The sequence below is a fragment of the Natator depressus genome, chromosome 1 (assembly GCF_965152275.1).
Source record: "Natator depressus isolate rNatDep1 chromosome 1, rNatDep2.hap1, whole genome shotgun sequence".
Classification (NCBI taxonomy): domain Eukaryota; kingdom Metazoa; phylum Chordata; order Testudines; family Cheloniidae; genus Natator; species Natator depressus.
This window is the reverse complement of record NC_134234.1, coordinates 109,863,785-109,887,921: the sequence shown is the minus strand read 5'-3', so window position 1 is coordinate 109,887,921 and position 24,137 is coordinate 109,863,785. Positions and strand designations below refer to the sequence as shown.

General features: G+C 38.9%; 1 protein-coding gene across 2 annotated transcripts in view; it reads left to right on the top strand.

The window, feature by feature from the left end:
* Window positions 1-2,477: 2,477 nt before the first annotated feature.
* The window catches only part of ADPRHL1 (ADP-ribosylhydrolase like 1), a 40,916-nt gene continuing 19,256 nt past the window's right edge, over window positions 2,478-24,137 (top strand). The window contains exons 1-5 of one of the 2 annotated variants that reach the window (XM_074963998.1): window positions 2,478-2,790; window positions 11,693-11,857; window positions 13,574-13,699; window positions 15,599-15,739; window positions 20,776-20,903. In XM_074963998.1, coding sequence (XP_074820099.1) covers window positions 2,577-2,790; window positions 11,693-11,857; window positions 13,574-13,699; window positions 15,599-15,739; window positions 20,776-20,903 — 774 coding nt within the window. In that variant the 5' untranslated portion in view covers window positions 2,478-2,576. The remainder of the gene's footprint in view (window positions 2,791-11,692; window positions 11,858-13,573; window positions 13,700-15,598; window positions 15,740-20,775; window positions 20,904-24,137) is intronic. The other variant, XM_074964008.1, reaches the window with a different exon arrangement.

Below are 24,137 nucleotides of genomic sequence, written 5' to 3'. Positions count from 1 at the left end.
GCATCAAAAACAATAAATTGTTTGGTGTTTGGTTTTCGTCTCTTTTCTCGTTTGGAAATCTTGTGGTTTTACAGTTCAGCATATTTGTTAGATCCTTGCATTCTTATTCAGTCATTCAGCAGATTACGAAGATCTAACAAAAATGAGGTTTTTAGTATTTAAGCTTAAAAGAAAATTGTCCATTTTGCTTAGCTGGGCAGTCTCATATTTCAAAAAGTTTAGAAATCCTTCTTGCGCTGTTTAACTGCAGTGATGGAATCATTAAGGTACAATGTAGTTGACCAAACATCTGTCTCAGGTCCAGGCTGCAAACTCCAAAATAAACTTCCTAGCATCAACTCCTTCCACCTCAATTCTCTACCCGCTCATAGATCTTGATTTCCAATGGCATTCTTTCCAGCGCACCACCTATACTCCTTAGGGAGCAGTTCTAGGCCCCTATCTCTTTTTATTGATCTCACATACATCTAGCCTTAAATCATGTGGACATGTTATGCTACGGTTTTTAATAATTGATATGAAAGTGCACTAATGGGAGGTGGCAGACATCTTGCTTTTTTAAAGAAGTTATGTAACTTATGACAATAGGAATATGGAGCTCCATGGTTTTAATAAGTAAACCAGGTAGTTTTTCTTTGTCACTGAAGCAGTCTTGGAGCAAGGTAAAAAATGTAATCAAGTGCCTGTAGCATCAAAGTTAGGGTGGACACTCTATTAAAGCTGGTGCTAAGGCAACACTAGAATACTAGGGAGATGGGTCTGGTATAGAAATCTGACTAGAATAATGCAGTAGCACGTGCTGCCCCTTTGCCATGGGAGCCCTTCTTGCTCATAGTGAAATGAGAAGGGTGTGAGGAGAAAACCAAGATGCTCTTTTTTTTTTTAAATAGGAAGACTATTGAAGGAGTGAGAACAGTGGATGTCTCAGGAACAGTACAAGAGCCTCCTGAGAGGAGGGGAATAAGACACTGATGTGTGGATCCCTTCCCCAGCTGCTACTTGCACCTTCTCTGTAAATATGTAAGAGTGATTCCATACTCCATCCATGCTTCCACTTGTTTCACCTCTAGCACCATGGTGGGAAAAGACTCTCCCTTAAAAGTGACCTGCACAAAGCTTTTAAAATCAGATAAGGCGTGTGGGAGGGAGTCACTCAACACAGAGCCTGCTCACCAGCCCCCTCTTACGGTTCACTGCCCCCATCTCATGTTGTTCACCCTTTGCAGTTTGCTGCCTCCCCTTCCCCTTCATTTCATATTTATTATTATTATTAATATTAATATTAAAAAAAAAACCTCTTGACTGCTGTCATGCTGTGGAATGGGACTCAGTGTTGTGTTTTTTCATTGCAGTGTAGACAGAGTGGACAGGGATAGTTGTGCTCAGGTGCAAGGTATTGGGTACGAAGGCTGGAGTCTCCCTCCCCAAATTATGCCACAGAAGAGCTGGTCATATATATATAGCCACAGAGTGAACCAAACACTGAGTACAAGAGAGTTTATCAAAATATAAGATTATCCATCAAGTTGGACATTTTCTGGATAAACAATTTTCCTAGGCCCCCATGATCATCACTTAATATTCATTCCAAAACATATGATGCTAATCTCCTGTCACATCTAAAATGCAGCCTGTGGACATGCTGGTATGAAAAGTACATTCCTTTCTAGAGAGGAGAATACTAGTAGGTGTGGTATAAGTCATTTTGCTTGCTTTTATCCAAGGACCCAGTCCACGGTGTGGTATAAATTATTATTTTACTCGATTTTATCCAAGGACACAATGAATTAGTTAATCATTCCTACTGTAAAGGGGAAGAGCAAAAAAGTGTGTGTGTGTGGTGTTTTGTTTTTTTTTAATGGATCAGGCAGCTTAATTTGGAGCCAGTGTTTTCTGGGTCACCTGTCTAAACTCAGTAACAAACCCAACTGTGCCTCCAGATAATAAAACTTTGCCATTGGATATAGTTAGAAATGTGAAAGCACTACTGAATTTTATTTTCTTTCTACATAATTTGCCAACCTTGAATCTATTGCATTTGGGGAGGGGCTCTGTACATCCTTTTGTAACAGCAGACTGTGCTTCTGTTTCTTAATCAGTTCCACAAAGAGAAACTAATTCTAAAATATTACAGAACCAAAGAAAAACATGTTCATTTACAAGCCGTTAAAAAAAATTAACACCCCACCGCACATTTGTTTATCTGGGTGTAGAGTTACTTAAAGTGGATAGTCAAAGTATTTCTGGCTTGCTTTATGCTGCATTGCAGGAATGATTTTGATCTTTGCATTTCACTTCTTGCATGTTGTACACACATGTTTTTACAATTAACTAACCCCCTGTAAAATATACTTGGATTAAGAAATATTTTCTCTTCATTGGATTTGGGACAAGAGGTGGCACCTGCAAAGCCAGAAAAGGCAAGCCTTGCCTTATACAGCGAGATCTGTGCAGTGACACAATGGCTAATATAAAGTGTCAGTTGAGCTCAGCTGAAGGCAAAGGAACAAAGAAAGATCCGGACTCAGGGGCTGCTTTAGACAAAAGGAAAGTGAGAAGTGTCAAAGTCCCTTGTGATGGAGAAATTTAAGGCTGCTGTCTTGCTGGCAGGGGTAGGGGATGCTCTTGGTTATCGAAATTTCACCCGAGAAAACAGTGCTTTAGGTGCAAAGATCCAAGAGGAACTAAAGGAAATTGGAGGACTTGAGAACCTGGTGCTGTCTGGAGACAAATGGCCAGTGAGTGACAATACCCTCATGCACATGGCTACAGCAGAGGCTGTCATCACAGGTAAGTAATGGCTGACTAGCGAACCTAGATTGGGAAGGAACAAAGCTGTGGAGTTGCTAGCTTTCTTAAAATAGGCACGAAATGATATGGGAGCAGTGAGCTTGGGAGAACCTATTCAGAGTCTAAAGACACAGCTTTACTGAATAACAACTATAAGCCCACAACTTGTCTCCCAGGGGAAAGTAATGTTCTGACAGCCACAAAAAATAACAAGGTTTTATTTCTTAGGTTTAGAGTGTCTCCCTATATTTTTTCTAAGGTTTAAAGCTAATAAAAATTAAATACTAATACAGTGGGGCACTTGGTACCTATCAAAGTGAAAAGTTGGTTAAATAAGTATTTTCTGTGCCCTAAGCTTCAGGGAACAGTACTGCCCTCTGGGAATAAACCTATTTAAAAGAATGATGCTCTTGTGCAGAAAAAAATGCATATAGACTAATCATTAATACAGTACATCATGATGTCACTGGGCCACCTTAAATTCATTAAGGAGTAACCTGGTTAGAAAAATGTGTATCTTTGATCTACAGAGAGCCATTTTAAATTACTATATTTTCACCTAAAATATATTACAACAGTCACTGCTATTTATATGCATCCTTCTCTAAAATCACACAAGTTTGAACAAGTACTTCTGCATTTTCTTAAGGTATTAATTTTCTTCTATAGGAAGCAATGGTTTTTATGTCTACTCTCTGCCCATTGAGCTAAAGTTTTTAAGATTAGCAAGCCCTTGTCATCAAAAACTCACCATTAAGCACATAGTAACAGTGTTTAGCGAGATCTTTTTATTCAAACTGAAGCAAATATTTATACCTCTCTTAAAATTAGTCTGTTTCCCTTAACATTAAGTAGTAATATATAATAATATAATAACATATAACTAAATATTAGCATGTATAGATACATGTATGTATCATCTAAGTTAATGCAATTTCGCTTGTGCTCATATTTCATGTTTTATCTGCCTGCTGCTGAACTGTTCTAAATTTAGTGTCCATAGATCAGTTGAAGAGAATGTTGGATACTTCATGTTTGGCTACTGGCTAACCAATGGTTTGAGGGATAGCTAATACACTAAAGATAAGGACAAGATGTCAGTCTAACATATTTCTGAATATGGTCAATGATTAAATGCACATCACGTTTCCTGCTTCTTAAGCTCTATAAAAGTATAAATGATATCTGCTAGGCCTGACAAGTCCTGCTTGTAATCCTGTTCATTATGCTGTAGTGTAATAGAAAATTTTATTATTAAAATACAACAGAAGCACAGCTATTCCTAAAAAACAACAACAAATCACCACAAACACAGTATAACTTCCCCAAAATAATTCCCAGACCAGATCTTTTAGAAAAACATCCAATCTTGGTTTAAAATTTGGCAGTGATGGAAAATCCACCTCAATGTTGGGTAAATTGTTCTAAGGGTTAATCACCCTCACGGTTAAAAATGTATGCCTTATTTCCAGTCTGAATTTGTCTAGCTTTAACTTCCAGCATTGGATGGTGTCATATCTTCCTCTGCTAGACTGAAGAGCCCATTATCAAATATTTGTTCCCCATGTAGGTACTTCTAGACTGTAATTAAGTCACTCCTTAACCGTCTCTTTGTTAAGCTACTTAGATTGAGCTCCTTGAGTCTATCACTATAAAATATACTTTCTAATCATTTAACCATTCTGATGGCTCTTTTGCAAACTCTCTCCAATTTAATCAACATTCTTCTTGAATTGTGAACACTAGAACTGGAAGCAATATTCCAGCATTTGTTGCACGAGTGCCAAATACAGAGGTAAAATTAACCTCTCTACTCCTACTCAATATTCCCCTGCTTATGCTTCCAAGGATTGTATTAACCTTTTTGGCCACAACGTCACACTGGGAGCTCATGTTCAGCTGATTATCCATCGTGACCCCCAAATCTTTTTCAGTCACTGCTTCCCATGCAAGTATGGCCTACATTTTTTGTTCCTAAATGGCCAGTTAGAACAGTCAAGGCACAAAATGAGATGAAACTAGCTAGGGACATAAAGGGTAAAAAAAAAAATCTACAAATACATTAGCAAGAAGAAGACCAAGGAGACGGTAGGCCTATTACTCAAAGGGAAATACAACAATAGAAAATGCAGCAACGACCAAGATGTTAAATGCCTTTTTTGTTTCAGTTTTCACCAAAAAGGTTAACAGTGGTCGGATTACTAACACAGCAAACTTCAATGTAAATGGGGTAGGATCTGAGACTAAAATAGGAAAAGAACAACTTAAGAACTAGACAAATTAGGACTTAAGGACTTAAGAACTAGTCTTCAGGTTGGCAGGGCCTGACTAAATACATCGTAGAATACTTAAGGAACTGGCTGAAGAGATCTCTGAGCCATCAGCGATTATCTTTGTGAACTCGTGGAGGACAGGATCAGTACCCAAGAACTGGACAGGACAAATATAATACCTATATATAAAAAGGGGAATAAGGACAACACAAGGAATTATTCACCAGTCAGCTTAACCTCAGTACCTCGAAAGATAATGGAGTAAATAATCAAACAATCAGTTTGTAAGCACCTAGAAAATAGTAAGGTGAAAAGAAAAGTCAACATGGATTTGTCAAGAACAAATCATGTCAAACCAACCTTGTATCCTTCTTTGACAGGGGATAGGGGGACTTGTGGATAGGGGGAAGTAATAAATGTGATATATCTCAACTTTAGTAAGGCTTTTGGTACTGTCTCACATGGTCTTCTCATAAGAAAACTAGAGAAACACAGCCTAGATGAACCTACTGTAAGGTGGGTGAACAACTGGTTGGAAAACCTATTCAGAGAATAGTTATTGGTAGTTTTCAATCAAAGTGGAAGAGAAGTGAGATCCCACAGGGACCTGTCCTGGGTCTGGTTCTGTTCAATATCTTTGTAAATGATTTGGATAATGGCATGGAGAGTACACTTATAAAGTCTGTGGATGATACCAAGTTGGGAGGGATTGCAAGCACTTTGGAGGAAGGGATTAGAATTCAAAATGATCTTGACAAACTGGAGGAATGGTCTGAAATAAACAGGATAAAATTCAATTTGGACAAATGCAAAGATCTACAGTTAAGAAGGAGTAATTAATTGCACAAGTACAAAATGAGAAATGACTGCCTAGGAAGAAGTACTGCAGAAAAGGATCTAGGGGTTATAGTGGCTCACAAATTAAATATGAATCAACAATGTAATACTGTTGCGAAAAAAGCAAACATAATTCTGGGATGTATTAGCAGGAATGTTGGAAGTAAAACAGAAGTCTTTCTTCCACTCTGCTCAGCACTGATAAGGACTGGACTGTAGTACTATATCCGGTTCTGGGCACCACACTTTGGGAAAGATGTGGACAAACTGGAGAAAGTCGAAAATAGAGCAACAAAAATTATTAAAGGTCTAGAAACCATGATGATGAGGAAAGATTGAAAAAATTGCATTTGTTTAGCATGGAGAAGAATAGACTTAGGGGCAACATGATAACAGTCCTTAAGTAAGTAATAGGTTGTTATAAAGAGGAGGGTGATAAACTGTTCTCCTTTGTTCACTTGAGGACAGGACAAGAGGCAATGGGCTCAAATTGCAGCATGGGAGATTTAGTTTAGACATTAGGAAAAACTTCCTGTCAGGGTGATTAAGCAATGGAATACATTTCCTAGGGAAAGCGGCAAAGAGTCCTGTGGCACCTTATGGTCTAACAGACGTATTGGAGCATAAGCTTTCATGGGTGAATACTCACTTCGTCACATGCATCCGATGAAGTGGGTATTCACCCACGAAAGCTTATGCTCCAATACATCTGTTAGTCTATAAGGTGCCACAGGACTCTTAGTCTGAATCTGTAAAAGCAGCAAACACAGCTACCCTTCTGATAATTTCCTAGGGAGCTTGTGGAATCTCCATCACTGGAGGTTTTTAAGAACAGGTTAGATAAATATCTGTCTAGGATGGCTTAGAGAGATGATACTTAGTCCTGTCTCAGTGCAGGAGATGATCAGATGACCTACTGAGGTCCCTTCCAGACCTACAGTCTATTATATGTATATAGCTACATGTAATTTTATTAAAATACATATTGTGTGCCTACACCCAGCTTATGAAGCAACCCAGATTGCTCTGTATCAGTGAGCTGTCCTCTTCCTTACTTACCACTCCCCCAATTTTTGTGTCATCTGCAAACTTTATCAGTGATGATTTTATGTTTTCTTCTAGGTCATTGACAAAAATGTTAAAAAGCGTAGGCCAAGAACCAATCCCTGTGGGACCCCACTAGAAACACCCGTTCAATGACAACTTCCCATTTACAATTACATTTTGAGACCTATCAGTTAGCCAGCTTTTAATCCATTTAATATGTGCCATGTTAATTGTCTGTCATTCTAGTTTTTTAACCACAATGTCGCGTGGTACCAGGTCAAATGCCTTACAGAAGTCTAAGTATGTGACATTACCACTATTACCTTTATCAACCAAACTTGTAATCTCATCCAAAAACATACTGAGTTAGTTTGACAGGATCTATTTCCTATAAAGCCATATTGCTTGGCTTTAATTACATTACCCTCCTTTAATTTATTGATTAATTGAGGTTCATATCATCCACCCAACTCATTTGCCCAGGATCAATGTCCGACTGTGTTTATCCTGCACTTTGAATGCTGTACACACTGCCTGGAGAAACTATAACAAAATGAGTGACTGGACTACTGAGACAGCTGCAGATTGGAGACGGGAATTTTAGTGAAGACTCTTCAGCCAATAGCCACATGCCTGGGAAGAACACAAGCATAATGAATGAACTTTTATCCTATGACCTGAAGAAAAACAGAACTAGAGCAGTCCATAACACCATGGTGGGCTGAAAGCAAATAGAAGATATTGGACCCGATTCTCATTTAAGAGTTGTGTCAAAGCATTGAAATCAATGGAGTAAAACTCAAGTAAGTGGAATCAGGTCTATTGGGCCTATTCAGCTACTCCTTGTACCTGTGACTTTGTGAAGCTGCTGCTAAATGGATCGTTTTCTCTCATTTGAAGCTTAAGGAGCAGCATTGTCAGCATCTGAAGGCTCCTGCCTTCCTCATCCAAGATGGTGGCCTTGATGCAGACTGAGGAGCATAAGGCTGTATGTACATAGAAGGGGGAAACTTTATCAGAGATTTGGAAGACCCCTGATCCCAAAAAAGTAAAAACAGGGAAAAAAAATCCTATTAGCTGTATTGGTTAATAACACACATAGTGATCCTTTGTTGCAGCTGCAAGAACATTTCATTATTTCCTCTTCTTTCACCTCACCTTTTGTGTATGTGTTTTGTTATTAGTAGCATCCAGAGGTTCCAACTGGGAGTCTGCCCCATTCCTCTAAGCACTGTATAAACACAAGAGCAGACATGGTCTGTGTTGTGAAAACCTTACAATGGAAGGATCTGTCAACTTCTCAGTGCTGGTGGCCTTTTGTTCCCACACAGCCACACTGAAGTTAGGGTCTCCCATGTGAATCAGTTGGCAGGATAGGGCCTAGAGTTTGTAGTGTGATTCTAAAAGCTGAAAGATTTGCATCAAATGGACACAAAACCAATACTGAAGTTGAATGGCTTTTCCATTATAATGGCAGTATTCATTCAAGCATCTATGTTGATGACATAGAGCAAGTGAATGGGGAATGAGGAATCATGAAGAATAGTAACTGTTATCAGTTATGTTACTGTATTATTCTTATACTCCTTCACATCTTCTCCAACAAAGCAAGAACTTGAATTACGATTGAAAAAAGGAAAAACTATCGATGAAGAAAATGTACGTGTGATCAAGGAAAAAAGAAGAATATTGGCAACAAATATTAGAGTGTCTGATTGTTTAGTGAGTATTTTCAGTGGGCAAAATTTAGCATTCCACGGCTGCAGTAGAAATGAAAAATTACACTCCAGGTAATGGAAACTTTTTAAAATTTGTTGAATACCTAGCTTTGTTTGATCCAGTCATGAAGGAGCACCTACATAAAATAACTGATCATGAAACACAGATTCATTACTTAGGAAAAAATATGCAGAATGAACTGATTCAAATCCTAGAAAATGCCATTAAAAAGAAAATTGTAGAAGCTGCCCATTCTGCAAAATACTTTTCAATAATACTGGACTGTACATCAGATGTGAGTCATATTGAACAAATGACGATGATCATTCGTTTTGTGGATATGGAAAATTCTGCTGACGAAGATAATGTTGAAGTGCTCATAGGCAACATTTTTTGGGTTTCGTACCACTGAAGGAGACAACTGAAGCATTTATGACTGAAACTATTCTACAAGAGCTTGAAAAAATGTCGTTATCTGTTGAAAATTTATATGGCCAAGGCTATGATAATGGGAGTAATATGAAGGGTAAAGACAAAGGTGTGCAAAGGAGAATGATGGAAATCAATCCTAGGGCCTTTTTTGTTCCTTGCAGTGTGCATTCTCTGAATTTGGTTGTCAATTATGCTGCTAGATGCTGTTTGGAGGCAAGCAGTTTCTTTGACCTGGTGCAACGTTTATGTGTTTTTCTCAGGCTCAACACGCCGTTGGGAGATTCTGACTTGCCATGTGAATTCTCTATCTGTGAAACCACGTAGTCAGACAAGATGGGAGAGTTGCATTGATGCTTTGAAGCCTCTCTGCTATGAACTTGGAAACATTTATGATGCCCTAATTGAAATTTCTGGATCATCCGGCAATACGGCACGTACAGATGCAGAAGCTCTTGCAAATGGCCTTTCCAAGTTCAAATTTGTGACTTCACTCATTTTGTGGTATAATATCCTTTTCGAGATTAACCTCACTAGTAAGCAGCTTCAGGAAAAGAACTTGAACATACATTCTGCTATTCAAAAACTGTAGCAAACTAAAAATATTCTGGAGGAATTCAGAAGTGATGAAGGGTTCGAAAGAACACTGGTAGATTCTCTTGAGCTTGCTGAAGAAATAGACTTTCCAACAGAATTTGAACCAGAGCCAGTTTGCATTCGGCAAAAGAAACAGCAGTTTTCATATGAAGGACGAGACACACCCATTCAGAACCCAAAACAAAGGTTCAAAGTGAATTTCTACTTCACAGTCCTTGATACTGCTATTTACTCGGTTGACGAAAGATTTCAACAGATGCAGCAGTCAGTATTTGGCTGTCTGTATGATATCCACAGCTTGCAAAAGAAAACAGCAAAACAGATAAGAGAATTTTGTATAAAACTGGAGTTGGCATTGACTCATGAAAATTCAAAAGACATTGATGCTACAGATTTGTGTAGTAAGCTTCAGGCTTTTACAAGACGACTTAAGACACATTCCAGTCCCGAAGAAGTACTGAAGTTTGTTTGTGAAAATAAACTCACAGACAATTTTCCAAACATTTTTATAGCTCTACACATCCTTTTAACTTTGCCAGTTTCCATAGCTAGTGGGGAACGTAGCTTCTCAAGTTAAAATTGATAAAAACATATCTGCGTTCAACAACGGTGCAAGAGAGACTTGTTGGACTTGCCACAATGTCAATAGAGCATGAAATAGCTGGAAAATTGGATCTAAAAGAACTAGTGACTGAATTTTCAAAACTTAAACCAAGAAAAGTCACGTTTTAAGAGCCCAGAGCATTTTTTATTCGGAGTGTTTTGTAAATACAGGTTAAAGTTCATTGAAGAGTTTTCTTATTTCTTTCTATATTGGATGTGGTGGTAATGGCAGTTAAAGCAGGATAGCATAATGGATGGTTTTGGATTTGTAATAAAAAATTATAATTAACATTTTAATGCATTTCTATTTGAAATCGGATTGAAATATCATCTAGCTGTTGTGTACAAATCTATTCTGAAAATTTTGTGTCTCTATTTTATCTGATCTCAGAAACATTGGTTGGACAGACGGACAAACCGAATAATTAAGCCAATGTTTAAAAAAAATGCTTAAAAAACATTAAAAGGAAAAAAGGGGCAAAATGTTTCCCAGTTTACCAAAAACCTGAGCCTAGATCTGCCTTTGGGGGTGGGGGGACACCGATTTCATGATTCACCTACGGCACCAGTTGCTGGCAGCTAGTCTAGGGCCGCCCCCTGCATTTGCTAAGAAAATCACAAAGAGTACAGAGATTTACTATTATTATTAACCATCCTCATCATCATAATTTATATCATGGTAACACCCACCGAGGATCAAGAGTTCATTGTGTTGGACACTGAAGAAATATAGGAAGACATGGACCTCTGCACTGAAAAGTCTGCAAATCTAAATAAATGATCAATAATTATATAAAATTTACAATTAATAAAAATATATTAAAAACCACTAATTTGCCCCTGTGCTTAATTACGCATGAACCAGTAGAATTGAAAACTAGTGAGTGGCAATTTTTTAAACAGGGTAATTCAGTCTTGAACTGGACTAGTGTCCACATATAAACTCAGAGGCTCTGGTTTGTCAAGGTATTAAAGCATGTACATAATTTTAAGCACTTGAATAGCCACATTAAAGTCAAAGGGACTTCTCACGGCCTTAAAGTGAGGCACATGTTTAAGTACCTTGTTCAATGAGGTCCTAAATGGGCCCTGAAGCAACAGTCACTGGAGGGAATTAAAATAATAACTAACTAACTAAATGAAAATATGTCTCTTTAGTGTTTTCTGCTTTTGCTTGTTTATATTATTTATTGCAATTTGTACGGAGATGCAGATGTACCCTCTCCAGGACTGTTTTAATGGTTTGTATAAACGGGTTTGTATTCATTTATGTTTAACAAATCTTCACATAAATTAGAAATGAAAAATAGTAATATTTGAAAAATGCATGATTGGGTTGCATGATTCCCCTCTTCTTTTACCACTTATAATGGTCCTTTATTCTTTATTCTGAACAGATTACTGGTGTTTAGAAGACCTGTATCGTGACTTGGTAAAACGCTATGTTGAGATTATTGACAAACTTCCAGGGAAATGGTCAGACCCCGCTACCATTGAAGGTTGCTCACAGTTAAAACCAGATAACTATCTCCTAGCTTGGCACACACCATTTAATGAAAAGGGTACAGTATTTTCTATCTGTTATATATTGATTGTTAATAACACATTTATTTTAAAGTTAAATATCTAGAAATAGATTATTTTTCCCCGCCACAAATAAGATATTAGTACTGTAACAATGCTAGGTTTGTCCAAAAATGGCAAGTGATATGCAAGAAATTCCTTTTGTAGGGCACTATGTCCTTTTGTAAATCAACTCTGGCCTGCTTAACATCTATTTAAAGAAACTTTATTCTCGGCCGTATGCTTCTGGGTCCAGATTTTTGTCACTGAATTTCATGTTTATTTTAAAGAATATTTTCCACCATGTTTCCATTTTTGTTTCTCTAGTTTTTGATATTTTTAATGATCCCATTGAAAAAGACAAATTGTTGAGCTTGCAGTTGAGATAGATAGATAGGGTGATCATATTTCCCTATGCTGAATATGGGACACCTGGTAAAATTACTTGTATTCAAGCGAGTTCAATGGCAATCAATCACAACTATGCAGTACAAACGTTCAAATTAACATCAAGTTGACTGAGCCCCTGTTAAAATAAATACAGCGTAGTTGGATTCTTTTTATTTATCTTCTTACCCCTAAGGCTTTAGGGTTCACACAGGGAGAGGTGACACACACACACTCCCGTACACCTCTCTCACATGAGAGGAGTGACTGACCAACCCAACCCTTCCTGCCTGGCACTCTCCATGCTCCATGCCTGGCTGGGCCCCCAGGATGGACCCGCCTCTCCTGATAACTGGCGCTGCATCTTCCCAAGGCAACACATGGATGGGGCAAGCAGGGTCACATGCCTCCCCTCTCCAGATTTCTGCTAGGGTTCACACCAGAATGTGGCCAGCGGCAGCCTTTTGGCACTGTGTGGGAGGGAAAGGATGGGAGCTGCTTCCAGCCACTGGGGAGGTGGGGAGAAGGGATGACCTGGCCCACGTCTTTGCAGAGCTCATCTCTTCCCTCCCTCCCTGCTCTCCTGTGGCTGAAAGTAGCTTGTCTCTTCCTGCCCGCACAGTGTTGAGAGGCAGCTAACACCTCCAGGCTGCTGCTGACCACCGATATAACCCAGCTGCCTCCTGTCTCCCGGCTACAGCATGGGCAAGAAGTGGCTACGCCCTTTAGGATGCATTGTGCACCAGGGCTCGGCTCCTCCTGGCCAGTGCTGAGGGCTGGAGGGTCTTGGGCTTTCCTGGGGCGCCAGCCCAGCCAGAGGCAGTGGGGGACGGAAAGTCTGGTGATGAGATTAATCTTTCAGATGAGGTTAGAACCAGGTTAGAACCACCAGTTAGACCCTGAGAAGATGCACCAATCAGACACCTACGAAAGAATTCTCTGTAGTAACTCAGAGCCCAATCTATCTAGTGTCCCATCACTAGCCATTGGAAATATTTGCTGTTAACAGTCACAGATCAACTACATACCATTGTAGGCAGTCTCATCATACCATCCCTTCCATAACTTATCAAGCTCGGTCTTGAAGCCAGTTAAGTTTTTTGCCCCCACTGCTCCATCTTGTGTTTTGCCAAACTATTCTAAAAAATGCAGATCTGTATATTTCAAGAAGGATTTTTTTAAAATCTTGAGAGCAGAGCACAATTTAATTGAGGTGAGGGATTCCCTATACCCAAGCATCTAAATGTCTTCATGAGATTAGAAGATTCCAATGGCATTCTACATTTTAATTATTTCCTTTTTAAAGCCTGTAACATTTTTTAACGTAGGTTCTGGATTTGGAGCTGCTACAAAAGCCATGTGTTTAGGGATGAAATACTGGAAGCCTGAGAGGCTAGAAACTCTTATTGAAGTGAGCATTGAATGTGGACGAATGACTCATAATCACCCTACAGGTAACATCCACTGAAATAAAATTATTTGCCTGTGATATGTATGACTAATAATCAATTTAGAACAGACTAGCACAGCTCCTGTTAGCTCACTTGGTTCAACTACTGCCGTATCTGGAGACCCCTAGGTTCTGACTTGAGCCATGCCATCCATGAGGTATTTGTTCAATACATAGCAACTCCAGCTGTAGGGTGGAAAACCCCCTTAAACATCACTTGTAATGACTGAAGAATTTGCATGTTACTATCCTGCTCAAATTACTGTGTAACAATTTCACTTTTATCCAGATGATGCTGTGAACACGTAAGTTTATCCTTCAGAAGATACTGTTTTTCTGTTATGGGGCCTTACCCCATCAGATTATGTTAGCTATAGATGTGAAGAGAGCAAATTGGATATCAAGATGTTTCCAAATCCACGTTTTAGGAAGAAATCCAAATATGTCATTTGTTTGTGTTCTGAAGGTTCTTTTTATATTTCTGTGCCACTTAAACATTAGTAGAGAAACACACAATGAACTATGACATGGAGCAGGTGTAATGGTTTCATTTGGAGATGTAACTTCGTAAAATACTCCTGACAATTTTCACTCCTGACAATTCCTTGAAGACCAGCATTACTCTATCAGCAAACTTTTCCCCTACAGCACAGTTTCATATTTAATAAATCTAGTGCCGCCAACAAAATATCAAATCAAATCACATATGAGGGCTTTATGATTGTATTCCTAACTTAATGCAACTAGTTGCATTTTGTACTGTTTTATTTGGATGTTTCATGTTGACCACGTCTTTAACAAACACACAATCCGCACCAGTGAGTGGCATGCTTCTTATTGCACCTTTGCTCTTTGACCATGCTCTCAGGAAAATGCATTCTGTGGGGAGAAGCAGAATTATGGCTTAGTCTGACACCTTTAGGTGCTAAAAAGATTGAATGGCCAAAATGGTGGGGATGTTCCTATAAGGAATAAGGCCCTGATCCAGCAAGACACTTAGGCCAGTGCTTAACTTTAAACATGTGAGCAGTACCATTGACTCATATGCTTGAAGTTAAGCACATGTTCCAGTGCTTTGCATTGGGGCTTTAGTGTCTACAATTACCGAGCTGGTTTCTTAGCTTTATTTTAAAGTTTGCACTCAGTATTTTTGGCTGTGTTTGAAAAAAAGCTCAAAAATTTCACAAGTAGATATAAGAAAACAAGCAAGTAATTTTCTCACTCAGCCAACATTGCGAGTGTCTCTTAAAAGAAAATATTATCTTGAACACAGTGAAATTCCATGATCCGCAACCTGCAGATATACACCATAGACTACTTGCACAGCTTCCTATTGAGGGCAGTTAGATCCCAAAACAAAATAGGAAGAAACCTGAAGTACAGAACATGGTAGCATGCACAATGTCTATGAAGAAATGACTTAGTTACTCAGAGTAAAATGAGCAAGAAACAGTATTACATCTAAAATCGTAATCAGTCTGCAAGCTGAATGATTTTGTAAACAAAGTGATTTCGAGTATAACTGAATTACTTGTTCCATGTCAGTTGTTCCATGTGACTTGAGTTAAAAGATTTTTAAGTATCATATGAACACATGATATTTATTTTGGATGTCTGCATTATTTGCTGTCATGTTGTACCATTGACACCAGAATCTCCCTGATATGTCAAATAAGTCGTCATCCAGTGAGCAACATGCTTCAGCCAAGAGTCCTGACAGACCAAGTGTCAGCCTGTTAAACAGAAAGACATAGGTCAGATGGATTTGTTAAACCATCCTAAAGATATGACACAGCTAGTAATGATTTTACTGAGGCTATGCTAAAGATGTCTTTATTATTACTATTACAGTAGAAATCTAGATCACATGTTAGTAATTATTAATATTATATGTTAATTCTAGGCTTTTTAGGGTCCTTTTGTACATCTCTATTTGTATCATATGCAATACAAGGAAAACCACTTGTGCAGTGGGGAAGGGAAATGATGAAGGTGGTCCCAATGGCTGAAGAGTATTGCAAAAAGACCATTCGACACATGGCAGGTAACACTCCTAAACTAAAACTATTTTTTTAAAAAACCAATCACCTATAAAGACACCCATTAAACTTCACTGCTCAGTTGCGCCACTTTTGTTAGTTCACATCATCTCCTGTACTTACATGTTGTCTTTCCACATTGTCTGCACATTAGATTGCAAGCTGTTCAGGGTAGGGACCTTGTTTTCATATGGCTTGCAAGTTGCCTAGCACACTAATGGCACTATATAAACAGACAAAACAATAATGATAATGCTAAACTGCACAGATTTATTTTGTAGGGAGTCTTCCGATGTCATTACAGGGTAGGAAGAATGTTGGTCAGCAAATCATTTGCAAAGCATGTATGCTGAGATTTAAGCTGTTTCAGCTGCATTCCATCAAATGGTACAGTAGAAGAGACCCAAGTGATCAGTACAACTTTTTCCATTAGAAATTCAATAGACACTCCTCATTTTGCCAGTGGAAGCCATAACGCAGTTGGAGATGCATATATTTAGAGAACAGTTAATTCATCCTTTGTCTGCATGTTCAAATCTGGCTGTTGCTATTCCGTGCAAACATTTGGGATATGTTCTGTTGTATTCATTGTTCAAAACAGCTGAGTGAAACAGGACTCCTGAGATAAATAATGTTAATGCATCTTATACATAACAGCTTTTTAGTGCCTGTTTGCCTAGGATCACCGTATTGTAGTATTGTTGTCCTAATGTGAACAAATGTCTATAGGAGCTTGTCTACAGGAGGACGCTTGGGAAAGTTAATTGTAAGTAGCTCAATGAGTGAATTTAAAGTGGATTAGTTAAACCAAATTAAATTCCTATGTAGATGCTTTTGCTCAGAATTAAAGGGTCCTTAATTTGATTTAACTTAATACACTTCCAAAGTCACTTTGATGTAAAAGAGTTACCTATGAAATGTTTTTTCCATCTGTTCTAAAAGGTTACAGGGGCTGGGGAACGCTGGGGAATGATTAGACTACATATAAATCTTTACTTGGAGCGCCCAAGAACTAACATTTATTTGCGAGATAAAGTTGCAGCTCAAAAAATTGTGGACAAACAAGAAGCTTTTCTGGAACACACTGAATTCTTTTACTGTAGCCTCTTCTGCTCTAAGGTTGTTGTTGTTGTTTTTTTTATAGACTAGACCTAACAGCAGCAGGTGCAGGATTAGTATATAGAGGTCTCTCTTTGACTGACCTTACAGAAGGGTCTTGTCACTCCACCAGGGTGAACCCACAGATGTGTAAAGATATGTGGGACTCCTGAAGAATGCTTTGTATAATAATGGCATTGTGGAGCTTGGGGCTATTTTGGAAGGGGAAAAAAATCTCCCACCTCAGGCGCGAGTCCCTTGGCTGCTGAGATGCACTGAAGAGAATTTCTGCTGAACAGAGCCCTACATTTTTAGAAAACCATTTCTGAGAAGCCTTTTTTTGTTTCAGTCACAAGACAATGAGACCCATTTAATCACGAAAGGTCTGTTGCTCTCACTAAGTTACACTTACTCTCATGTGTACTCCATTGACTTCAGTATGACTACTCGGGGCATGCAAGTAAGTACTCAACACCCGTAAGGGTTGAAAAATTGGGCCGAAAGACAGGAAGGATGGTTTTGTGGTTCAGGCCCAGGACTCTGGGAGGTCTGGGTTTAATTTCTGGCTTTGCTACAGATTTTCCATCGGACTAGGAAAATCACTAAACTTCTTTGTTCCTCACGTCTTCCATCTGTAAAATGGGGATAATAATACTTCCCTACCTTACAGCAGTGTTGCGAAGGGGGCAGGGGAGGAGAATCATTTATGTTTTTAGCACCAGGGTACTATGCTGATGAGTGCAACAGAAAAGAAGAGATAATTGCTAGGTCTTTTGAGTTTTTAGGCCAGTTTTAAAATCACATGATGATCAAATCAATTGTGTGTGGTGGTTTATTTAAACCAGGACTATTTTTCTCTTAAAATACTCTCCTGTTTTTTAAGGGGTAGGTAGACATTTTCACTCTGCTTTTTCAAACATAGAATTTCTTTTAAGATACTAATCAACTGCTGCTTGGGCTTCCTGTAACAGAATGAAAGTACCTCATGGTATGTTCGACATGACACCACCAGTGTCAGCAAACGCCAGCAGGACCCTCTCTGTGTTGGACTCCTCCAGGTCCTGCACCTTGGCAAAATCCTGCCCTTTGCAGCAACCCTGGGTCCTGGTGTGGGTGCAAGGGAACTCTATGGGCGGGTTGGATTCCCTCCTGCCCCCCAGCGATCTGTGGCAACTGCTGCAGCATCAGGAGTGCTGTAGTCTCTACTATCATTATACTTTCACCCCCTCTGCTGGGAAGTGCGGGGTGGGAGAGATACCAGCGTGTAGAAAATACCAGAGTATACAAAAACAGCTTTTGTTTTTTGATATATGAAAATGAAGTGTTTTCAGGATATTAATCCCTAACGAGGAGCACTTGCTTAGCCTTTTTGGAAGAGGAAAAAAAGAAAAGAAAAAGAAACAACCAAATTGCTTCATTTAGAAAAGTGACTACTATGTGTGCACAGTTGCTAATTTTCTGTCAGGTCTGAGTGTTTGTGACACTGTCCTCAAGGAACCTAGAGCCGGAAGCCACTGTGTTACCCCTCTTGCCTCAGCAAGAGTGAGCTTTGCTGGAGATCAGATTGTGTGTCAGCTCCCTGCCACACCAGTCTCTCTTCCTCACCAGCAAACTCCTCAGGACTCTGCCAGTCTGAACCTTGCCTTGCAGGTAACAATCAGTGAACCCCAGTTCCCAACTTCCCCCCAAGACGTCTCTCTGCACCGTCCAGTCCCTCTCACTGGACGCTTACAGAAATTACTAAGTTTGCTGCCTCCAAAGAGACAGTGCACACACCAGCCTGTTAAGTTCACCAAGCACTCACTCTACTTCAAAATAACAGCACTGAGATGGTTTATAGTAAAATTAAGAATACGTTTATAAATAAAGAACAGAGATTTAGGTGATACTAAGCAAGAGAAAAGGGAGGCAGGTGTGGTTGCAAACAAAACAAAATAAAACATGCTTTCTAGTGATTAAAACTTAATTTTAGCAGGTTATCTTTGCCTAACCAATTTTCTCACTTAAATCAGGTTACCAGCAACTCTAGCCCTCCAGGTCAGAGGACCCCACTTTCACAGAATCTTAGGGTGCTGTCCTCTTTGTTCCCTAAGTGATGGATAACTAGAATGTCTTTTTGTGCTCCTTTTATATTTCCCCAAAGTCCAATGTCTTTACCTCAAGAGCCAGGAAAAATTCCTAGGGGTGCAGACTCTGTTTCCCAGTGTGCTCACTAGGCTGTTTTCCGCTAGTTAGCTGGGTGGCTTTGTTTATCTTACATGTAAATGTACTTTCATTGTCCTCTGGCTTACAAAGCTTGATCCAGACATGTAAAGCCACATTCCTTTGTCTAAGGCAGGCTTGCTTATCAACTCTCTCCACAACATATTTTAGGAACATATTTCCAGAGCATGTACTTATCTCTTTACACACCATTGGTACATACATCACACAGGGATATTCATGACCAGCATGTCATCAGTTTGTATATGATATCTTACTTGATACACTTTCATAATACAATAACATCATATACAGTCATTTGATTCAGTTGCTTATTGGTTTGGGTTCCGACCCTCTGGTCTCCCCCTGGGAAGTCTGTACCCTGATTGTCACCATGGTTGAAAGGGAAGGTATTAAAAAACAGAAGGTCAGACTTGGTTCGTATTTAATTTGGAGCAGCAGTGATGCTGAACACACCTGCAGTCATACTCCTATACTGAAGTGCCAACTTTCCAATGGCTTGTTTCATGGCTTTCTCCATCTCCCTGCTTTTTGAATTCTTAATTCTAGTCATCTTTGCCTCCTATCCCTTTTTTCCACCTTTCCGCTCACGGTCGCAATCCTGCGAATAAATATGCATGTGCTTGACTTTACACATGAGTACAGTACGCCCACTGATATCAATAAGACTTAATTGCATGTTTAAGTGTTTTAGTTAATAGGACTGGATTTAAGCACTTGCTTAAAAGGTAAGCAGACACTTAAGTGCTTTGCTGAATCAAGGACATCAGTAGTCCCATTGAAGATAATGGGGCTACTCATACGCAGAAAGTTAAGCATGTGTTTGCAGTTTTCAAGACTCACTGTGTTTTCTCACTGACCAGAGCAAAAAGTAGGTGATATATAAAGATGGGCTGAAGGTTTTCTCCTCCTGTTTTGTTTGTAGTGCAAGTTCTGGTCTTTGTTTACCCAGTTTTTCATGGAAGATTCTATGGATGACTGAAGAACTAGTAGGTTCATGACACTAGAGAAATCATACATATAAAATCTGAATAATTGAGATGGAAAGTGATTTATATTCAGGCTGTGTAAAAGATTTTGTATTTTGTTTGGTATCTTCAACACCTGTTTAATTCAAACAATTGGGAGAAAAGCTCTCTATTCCACACCTCTGAGTCCCCCAGCAAAACCAGGGAAGGTAAGCCTTGACAGTCCTCATATTTCTAAGGTAAAAAAGCACATTCCCACCTCCCACCCAATTATTTCATTTTAAAGAAACTCAAGCAAACAAAAATAAACGTTTTAGGTATTCGTGATTTGCTATAAAGGAACACCAGCAAACAAAGGCACAGACTAATTTTTCTCCCGTGTAATTCACATTTATCTTTTTTCTTTATAGTGTTTCAGAGGAAGGTTGCACTGTCTCAATGTCATATCATGTTGTATTTCTAGTTTGTTGGATGTTTTTAAGATAATTCTACAGTTCTTACCATTTTAAATTTTCTTTCTTTCTTTTCAAGTTAATTTTTCCTGCCTTTCTGTTACCTGTTCCACTGATATAATCAAATAGAACATGCAGTTTGATCCTGCTTGAGTGTGTGAATTGTTAAAGTTATATTCCTGTAGAATACAAAGTTTTACTGGGAAAACCCTGTTTTGTTCTTTCTTTAAAAGCTATTTAAGTGCACCTGAAAGTCTTGTCAAGATGAAATATTACACCATTAGTTTGTTTTGCATTCAGAGTATCAGGAGCACTGGTTTTACTTTGAAGCCAAATGGCAGTTTTATTTGGAGGAGAGAGAAATCACTGAAGATAATCAGAATAAACCCGTCTTTCCTGATAATTATGATGCTGAGGAGAGAGAAAAGGTAAAAATCTGTAAATGTAACTTCAAGAAGAGCTCAGAAAATCTCATTACTAATAGACACATTTCCAGAGAGATAATCTGAGATGGTTGTTAAATGTCTTTTCTGCCCCATAGGATGGGGGTTCTTCTGAAAAGGTTTTTTGCTTATTTACTAACAGGAAAAATTATTCCATCTTTACTTAATATGTGAGTTAGTACAAGAAATGGTTACAATTGAATCAGGAATAAGGTTCTAAGCGATAGTCATGGAATGGGAGTGAAACAGCATATACTGGCACTTTAAGGAAAAGAGGAATCAGGACAAAAGGGGAACAGAGTAGCCTGGACCCTGCTCTCCCATCCCCCAGCATGATTTCTCTTTTCTTTAAAGACAGTATAAACCATTACAGGGAGAAATACAATAAGCAGGAAAGCAAACTGGCCAGATGTTTAAACATATAGAGAAGGGGTGAAATTGAGAAGTAAATTGCAATGAATCATGGCTATTAAAGATGGAAAAGACCTACTCAGAGATCTAGCCTGGAATTTTCAAGGGTCCCTAAAGGAAATGGGTGACCAGCTCTCATAGAAATTCCCATGGGAGTTTGGCACATAACTCTCTCAAGGCTCTTTGAAAATCCCCATCCTAGTCCATTCCCTGATCAATACAGAGTCGATTCCTACACTGGTTTTGTCCAGTCTTGTTTTAAGTAACTCAAGAGATGGTGTTTCATCACTTCCCAGGGTACGTTATTTTGTAGTCTACACTGTTTTTAATTTAATCCCATTACTTTTAGTTATTGCTTCTTGAACCAAGCTAAATAAATTCCTCTTCTTCCTTGGTGTTTATGACTTTCCAGTATTTGAAGATAGTTCTCATGTTTCCAATTTACTTAGCAGCCTGGCAATAAATATGAAATTCTTTTCAACTTTCGCCATATATCAGTTCTTCCAGTCCCTTGGAGCATAGTTCTGTTCTGAAAAGTGACTAACATGGGGCGCTCTGTAAACTTTTCCATGCTCTGAAATATGATAAAGGGCACCCATGGATGATAATGAATAGTAGATTCATTAGTAGATAATAAGACGGCACCTGCTCACTTAACAGCTCTGTTCCCTGTGTGTATTCAGTCATATTTTCTCACTTTAGTGACAATAAGTTTTTACTAGTTTTTCCTCCTACTAGTGTAAATACAACTACTATATGGGAGGCTGAGCTGAATAACGTTCCTCCTCATTCATTATCAACAGAATAGTTGACTAAATTCCAGTTACAAGGACAGGAGTACTTATGGCACCTTAGAGACTAACAAATTTATTTGAGCATAAGCTTTCGTGGGCTACAGCTCACTTCATCGGATGCATAGAATGGAACACAGAGTAAGAAGATATATATAGACATACAGAGAACATGAAAAAGTGGAGTAAGAGGCTAATTAATTATGAGCTATATCAGCAGGAAAAAAAACTTTTGTAGTGATAATCAAGATGGCCATTTAGACAGTTGACAAGACCAAATTCTACTTACACCTGTGTGACCACTTTGGCAGGGTGAGCTTTAGTTATTGATGATGCACAGGAAGGAAAGACCCTTGCTTGACTTGCAGCGCCTTGGCTTTCTGCAGGACTGACAGTTGGAAACTACATCTTTTTACTTGTAAACTGAGCACATTGGATCTGCATTCCCTGAGTGGGAAATACATGGAACCCCCACTGTGCCACTTTCACAGCCTCTTTTCAAAGTAGAACTGCACTTTGATCCTCTTTGGAGCTTTTCCCTGCATTCCTTTCAGTTTGTCAGTTGCGCGTGGAACTCCTTCTGTATTGCAACAATAAAGAGAAATGTCTGGGGCTAAATTTTCAAACAGGTCTCTAAAATCATGTGTGCATCTCCAGTCCATGCAAAGCCCCCATTTAAGCATGCACACAAAAACTGCAAAAAGAAAAGGAGTACTTGTGGCACCTTAGAGACTAACCAATTTATTTGAGCATAAGCTTTCGTGAGCTACAGCTCACTTCATCGGATGCATACTGTGGAAAGTGTAGAAGATCTTTTTATACACACAAAGCATGAAAAAATACCTCCCCCCACCCCACTCTCCTGCTGGTAATAGCTTATCTAAAGTGATCACTCTCCTTACAATGTGTATGATCATCAAGTTGGGTCATTTCCAGCACAAATCCGGGGGGGGAAGGGGAGAGAGAAAACCTGGAATAGTACTGGAAATGGCCCAACTTGACGATCATACACATTGTAAGGAGAGTGATCACTTTAGATAAGCTATTACCAGCAAGAGGATGGGGTTGGGGGAGGTATTTTTTCATGCTTTGTGTGTATAAAAAGATCTTCTACACTTTCCACAGTATGCATCCGATGAAGTGAGCTGTAGCTCACGAAAGCTTATGCTCAAATAAATTGGTTAGTCTCTAAGGTGCCACAAGTACTCCTTTTCTTTTTGCGAATACAGACTAACATGGCTGTTACTCTGAAACAAAAACTGCAGAAGCTTTTAATATTAGGCAGACATAGCCAGATTTTATATATTGGAATATATTTGAAAAGACCATTTTCATTTGTAAAAATAAATACTCTTCAGATTAACAAGGAATATACAGTAGTTTCTATAAAATTGGCTGCCACGTCTAGATACCCAGAAATTTGGGGCAATGAAAGATAAGTTAACTCTGCCTGACTTTATGGACAAGAAGCAGGCAGTGGGCACAATCAGAACAAATCATCTTGCAGTAAATATGAGTTTGATTCTTCAACTGTGTGTTAAGTAAACTGCACAGATAGACAGACACTGCAGCTCACTCGCATTTTAAGACTTGATTCTTCAATCATCGCTCTCAAGCTATGGACTCAAATGTTGGAAGCAATGTGTGATAAAGACCCAAAATGAGGGCGACTGAAAAAGCGTTCATACAAGAAGCTTAAAATGTTGGAGTTTCATTCCTTGAGTGTCAATAACTTTCTATAGCCTGAGTTTCAAGATTCTTTATTTCTGAGATAAACAATTTTCAACAAAGCTTGGAAACACCAAATCTGGAGGCATCGTCAGGAGTAAAATGAGTGACAACTCTCAAAGTAAAGGATACTTGAGACATATGTCTGCAGCCCTGATCCAGAATAGCACTGATGCAAGTAATCCCAATGGGACTTTATGTGTAAATCAATGCTACTTCACATGAATAAGGGATGCAGAACTGGAGATGGCCCAACTTGATGATCACTTTAGATAAGCCATTACCAGCA